Source organism: Mus caroli, chromosome 10, assembly GCF_900094665.2.
Source record: "Mus caroli chromosome 10, CAROLI_EIJ_v1.1, whole genome shotgun sequence".
Lineage (NCBI taxonomy): Eukaryota > Metazoa > Chordata > Mammalia > Rodentia > Muridae > Mus > Mus caroli.
Window position 1 is genome coordinate 69,567,063 of NC_034579.1, and position 5,980 is coordinate 69,573,042.

At 45.3% G+C, this 5,980-nt stretch overlaps 1 protein-coding gene across 1 annotated transcript in view; it reads left to right on the plus strand.

The window, feature by feature from the left end:
• The window catches only part of Snrpd3 (small nuclear ribonucleoprotein D3 polypeptide), a 17,675-nt gene extending 11,931 nt beyond the window's left edge, over positions 1-5,744 (plus strand). The window contains exons 3-4 of the mRNA XM_021173808.2: positions 2,417-2,609; positions 5,519-5,744. Coding sequence (XP_021029467.1) covers positions 2,417-2,609; positions 5,519-5,580 — 255 coding nt within the window. The 3' untranslated portion in view covers positions 5,581-5,744. The remainder of the gene's footprint in view (positions 1-2,416; positions 2,610-5,518) is intronic.
• Positions 5,745-5,980: the final 236 nt, after the last annotated feature.

Below are 5,980 nucleotides of genomic sequence, written 5' to 3' on the forward strand. Positions count from 1 at the left end.
GTAGACCAGGCTGGCCTCGAACTCAGAAATCCGCCTGCCTCTGCCTCCCGAGTGCTGGGATTAAAGGCGTGCGCCACCACGCCCGGCTCTTAAATAAATTTTTAAGTATTTTAAATGTAATTAAGATAAACATACTGCAGTGGGCCTTCCCTGGGACTGTGTTACCATTTGTCCAGTAGCAGGACAGGGATGCATTAGAACAATAACAGTTTGGTGCTGGAATATTTGTCAGATGACATTGAGAACCCATCATAGGACATTGGCAGAAGCACCGAGTTTAAGTCTTGTTGGATCTGTATGACAGCCTTGTGGCGATTTCAAGGCACAGTGGAGAGATGCTGAGTGGGGAGGAAGATGGGGCTTAATGACTATACATCTCAAAAATAGACATTACTGGGTTTGTTATATGTAAGGTAGTGGAGACACCATTTAGACATGCTTTGCCTCGTTTAATTGTGGTTTTTAACAGCTCCAGGAAAATAGTCTGTTCCACTTCAAGGTAGGGAGTAGTACAGAGTCAGACAGCCAGATAGACCTGGGTTTGAACTCACAAAACACATGAAGGCAGTGTGACCTTGTGCAGGAGGATGGAGTGAGTAAAGGCATGGACCTTCAAGAACAGATCTGCATCTCACAGGCTGTGTCTCCTGTAGGGTTTCATGGAGTAAAATCAGCCATTTGGGGCAGTACCTGCTGTCTGTATTCATGCTCAGGAAACACTGGTGGGTGTTATATTGTGTTTTCTCTAGTAGGGGAACTGAGACTCAAAAAATTCTGAAGATGTGTTCAGGGTTAAACCTGGAGGGTGGCAAACCCAGGTCTCACTGAAGATCCTTAAGCCACTTCAGTGTCGTCTGTGGAGTCACAAAGTCGCCTGGAATTGAGGGGGTTGAGTGGAATCTGGGTTTTTCAGTTGGGTAAGCTAACCCATAACTACTTATTTGTGGTAGCAGAGGTCCTGATACTTGTCTAGGGGACTGTGGCAAGGACTTAGAAACTGAGATTTTAAGGAACTGACAATAGGAAGCCTACAGCTGGTTGGTGGGAAACCGGGGCCCTCTTGCCCTTGAATATAGAACAGGAACAGTGGTTTGCAATCCTAGAAATGATTCCTGTTGCACAGATACAGTGGGACAGCCTCAGAGCTTTGATGGATTTTGGTTTTGGTTTTCACATTGGTGTTCAACCAGAAACCACCTGGCCCTTCAGAAGGAGCAAAGGGTAAGGCGGCAGCACAGAAGCCAGTCCTGGGAGACAGTGCTCCTGAAGATGCTCTGTAAGCAGATTAAACCAGTCTTAGAAAGATAGCTGTTTCCTCTCATTTGTAGTTCCTAGATTTTATACTCACATAAAATGATGTATGTATATAGAAAATGAAAGTAGAAGTTGAGTTGTTTGTTGGCGGTAAGGGGCTAACAGTGGGGAGAAGAGGCAATTAAAAAGGGGAGGGGAAGTGGGTAGGGAAATATATCCAATGTACAGTAACAGTATACATGATTTAAATTTTATAAGAAAGAAATCTGGGAGCTGCACATCTTTGCAGCATGGTTCACCCACTTTAGATAAAGCCTAGTCCTTTGTGCCCACAGGAAGGCAATTAAGCAGTTGTGGTAAAAGTGGCATGTAGTGGATTTGGTGCTGGCAAGTTTATGTCACTTTCCTGTTCACTGTAGATCTCCTGACTGGGCTCAGATTCCTCCTTCCCTTCATTCTACGCTTACTCAGGTTGGCACATTTGTCTTCCCAAAATACTGCCTTAGCCCTGTTAGGCATTTCTCCACCCACACACTTGAGTGGTCTGCCCGCTCTCTGAAGTGTCCTCAGTACTGTCCAGATGTGTTGCTTCAGTCCACGCGTGCTGAAAGCTCCTGCTTGGGTTTTCCTCTCCTTGTGCAGGCTGGGAGAAGGCTCTACCATGTTACTTCTCGGTCCTAGTCTAGTCACCCGCCTTCCCAATGTATGCTGAGTCAGAACTATGTCTGCTGCGTTATGTATGACCCTGAAGATGCCTTTCTAGCTGGAGTGCCAGCAGGTCCATGAGGCTGCACTTTAGACATGGACTAAGGAAGGCTTTATCACCCGTCACTCACAGCCTGGCCCAGGTGGATGTAAGCTGGGGCTCTGCATCTGAACTTGGAGTTGCAGCATGTCAGTGGTCTGATGTGAGTTGTGTTTGATCGTAATCTGTAAAAATGGAAGAACTCATACTTCCGCCTGCCGTTTCTGTGAGGTGTACAGTCCCTGATGCGTACAGAAAGCTCCAGCCATTGCTAGGGTAGTTCACCCGCATTGTCTGCTTCTTTTCTTGATGCTGGTGTCAGGCCTCTGGATTTCTAAACTTAATCCAGTTAAGGCTCTCTGGCTTTCTGTGCTCCAATGCTTTGATCTTACAAATAAACTGCTGATTCCCTTCCAGATGTCCAACATCACAGTCACATACAGAGATGGTCGAGTGGCACAGCTGGAACAGGTATATATACGTGGCAGCAAGATCCGATTTCTGATTTTGCCTGACATGCTGAAAAATGCACCCATGTTAAAGAGCATGAAAAATAAAAACCAAGGCTCAGGGGCTGGCAGAGGAAAAGCTGCTATCCTGAAGGCCCAAGGTAGGTACCCTCGGCTGGCTTTAGAATTACTACTAACCTTGTTTCTTTTATTGCATGGGGACAAGTGAATCTGACTTGCTGCTGTACCCTGTCCTGATCTGTCCCCAGGATTGAGAAATCATTGATAATGGGGCCTTTCCCTGTTACCTTTCTTGTCTTACTTGATCCTAACACAGAGTTTAGTGTAAAATCCAAAATCTCAAGCAAGGTATGATGGCTCACACCTATAATTCCAACACTTAAGAGGCTGAGACAGAAAGAATACAGTGAATTGGAGGCCAGCCTGAGCTACATATATATAGCAAGACTTTGGAGGGACAACCAGAGAGAACACTGTCTAAGTCATACAATCTATAGTGAAGGTCCCTCCTTTTCAGAAATTCTATCCAAGAAGACTGGGCAACTTGCTCTGGTCTAGTGAGGATATGGATTAATGCCTGAAAATGTTCAGTAGCATTCCCAGAACTATGTGTGACACACACAAAAGACATGCGCATGCACATACACACACACACTTTTTTCCTATTCACCCAAGACAGAAAGGGTAACAAGTGAAGACACAACTGCACTCAGGTCTGTCTTGATAAACCAGTGAGCTATTAGGGTTGCTCAGGAGCATGGTGGATTTTGTGGCTTCACTGGAGCCCGTCAGTCAGCCATCCACTTTCTCTGTACTTACCGCCTCCCAAGACAGCAGCCGTGAGGGTAGGAGAGTGTATCAGGGAGGTGAGGGTCTGCTCTGCCTTCCCACGGCTGCTGTGATCTCATGGTGCAGACAGCCGTGTAGTGTCTGGGAAGTAATGTTGTGCAGCAGCAGCACAGAGACGACATGCTGTCTTCTAATACCTGCACATGTTCCAGACAGATTTGAGCTTCAGGTACCCAGGCTGGAACAACCTTGACCTTCTAGCGCTCTTGTCTCTACCTCCCAAGAGCTTGTGCAGACCCACCTGGTTTATGGATGAGCATGGGGTCTCAACAGGCAGGTATTTTATGAGCTGAGCAGCACCCCAGCCCTCTAATTAGCACCATCTTGTTAATTTTTGTTTATTCTCTAAAACTGTGAATTAGCTTATTTGGGGCTAGGGGCAGATGTGGAGATCAGAGGACAACTTGCCAAATTGCAGGGCTTGAGCATAGGTTGGCAGGATTGGCAACACGTGCCTTTGCTTGCTGAACTGTCTTGCCACCCCTTGTTTCACACTTTCCTTTGTATTTTACATATATATTTTTTTAAGATTCTATTTACTTTATTTGTATGAGTACACTGTCGCTGTCTTCAGACACACCAGAAGAGGACATCTGGTCCAATTACAGATGGTTGTGAGCCACCATGTGGTTGCTGAGAATTGAACTCAGGACCTTTGGAAGAGCAGTGCTCTTAACCACTGAGCCATCTCTCCAGCCCCTCACATTTTCTTAAACTTGACAGTAAATCCCTCCTTTGACACATGCCAGCAGTTATGACCACACTGTCCCCCAGATACTTATTAGCTGCTCTTGGAGGCTAGCCTAATTATGGCTTGCATTTGAGTCTCTGAAAAATTCTGCCACATTGTTAGGCACAAAAGCATAGTCCTAAGCAATTGCATTGGTGTTGGAAAAAAGATCTCAGGGTGTGAAAAGCCCGGGTCCTCCACAGCAGCATATGTTAATGTTTTATATGGGAGGTAGGTTCTGTGCTTAAAGACAAAATAGTTTAGGGGTTGGGGGTGGGGATTGGTTGATTGGTTGGTTTCTTTTGTCTTAAGACTTCTAAAAAAAGTTGATAAAATCTTTGACCAGTGTTGGCTTGGTGTTAAAGGCGGTTGTCACACAAGCCTGACAGAAGTTGTCCTCTGACCTCTACGTACACACCACACACACACAAACACACACCACAAACAAATAAAATGCTAAAAAGAGAAAGTGTTACCTTTGCCTCAGAGAGGGCTGCTCTTGCTGTCATGGTGAGGCTAACTGTCCATCTTAACCAGTCACATTACTGTGCACTTCAGGCAGTGAGTTAGCCCAGGCCCACTGATTGCACACAGCCCTGAGCCACCTGTGCTTTTCCCAGCCCCTTGCTCCCGTCTCTTATCAGCAAGTGTTGTGGAGGTTCCCGTCAGTCTCTGAAAGAACAGAGAAGAATGAGATTCGTTTTGTCAGTCCACAGAATTTCCCGAGTGACCTATAGAGCTTCTCCTAGGTACATTGGGTCCTAGAGTGGACGTCTTGTGCATCTTTATGGGTAGTGCTATTTTGTTTTTGTTATTAAGCATTTCTTTCATGCAGAAAAACTCAAAAGAATAATACCCAGAATAGTAGTCATAATTAACAGATGCTATGCTAGCACTTAGGTGTCTGTATTTCAGAGTTTCAAAACTGAATTAAGAACCAGGTTGGTAAGCTCAGTGGGTAACAAGCTTATCACACAGTGTGTGTACCTGAGGTCAGTCTATGTGTGGTAGAACCTGCTTGTAATTCTAGTACCGACAAGACCAAGATAGAATCCTGGGCTTCCTAGCCAGCCAGTCTATTCTACTTGGCAAGGTCCAGGCCAGTGACAGATCTTGTCTAAAAAAACAAAGTAGTGATAGTACGCAAGGAACAACATTTGAGATTATCTTATGTCCTGTATATAGTCACATGCCATGGCCCTTCCTCTTATCCACACAAACTGAATTGAATACATCGGTAATAGCTCTGAGAATTTGTCATTTCTGTGGTATTATTCACACTGCTGTGCTGTCGGCGCTACCTCCCACCGTGACACCAGTTATCAGCACCAACTTCCACTCCTCTTCCTTCTCACCGCATGATTTGGTCCAGGCAACCTTCCAGGCCTCTTCCAGACTGATGCCCAGGCTTCAGCTGGTGCTGTTGTGAGCATCCCAGCCCCCCTGACCTCTCCTCTTCTTTTGTTTCAGTGGCCGCACGAGGGAGAGGACGTGGGATGGGACGTGGGAACATCTTCCAGAAGCGAAGATAATATTCTCCATTGAAGAGAACGTTGTCCTTTCTTCTCTTAGATTATTGCAGGGGTTTGGGGGGGGAGGGGGTATTACATGTGCATATGTCTTAGAATTTCTTTTGATATTTTTCTTTTTTTCAGAGAAACTGTTAAGCTAAATAAAATTTGGTTGTTTTGTGGTTTGTGTGAGGCTTTTTTGTTTTGTTTTTAAGGAAATAAGAACTGTGTGTTCATGTTTGTAGTTTGCTTTGGCAGCAGGTTAGAATCTGACACCTTTGGACATGTACTGGGGAGATGCCAGCACTTTTCAAACAGCAGTTAGTGATAAAGAGTTCGAACACTTTTCAGGCCTCTTTCTAGTTGAACGGAGAAAAGCCTATCTAAGAGAGGAACCCTGTGTTACATGTACACCCAGTGT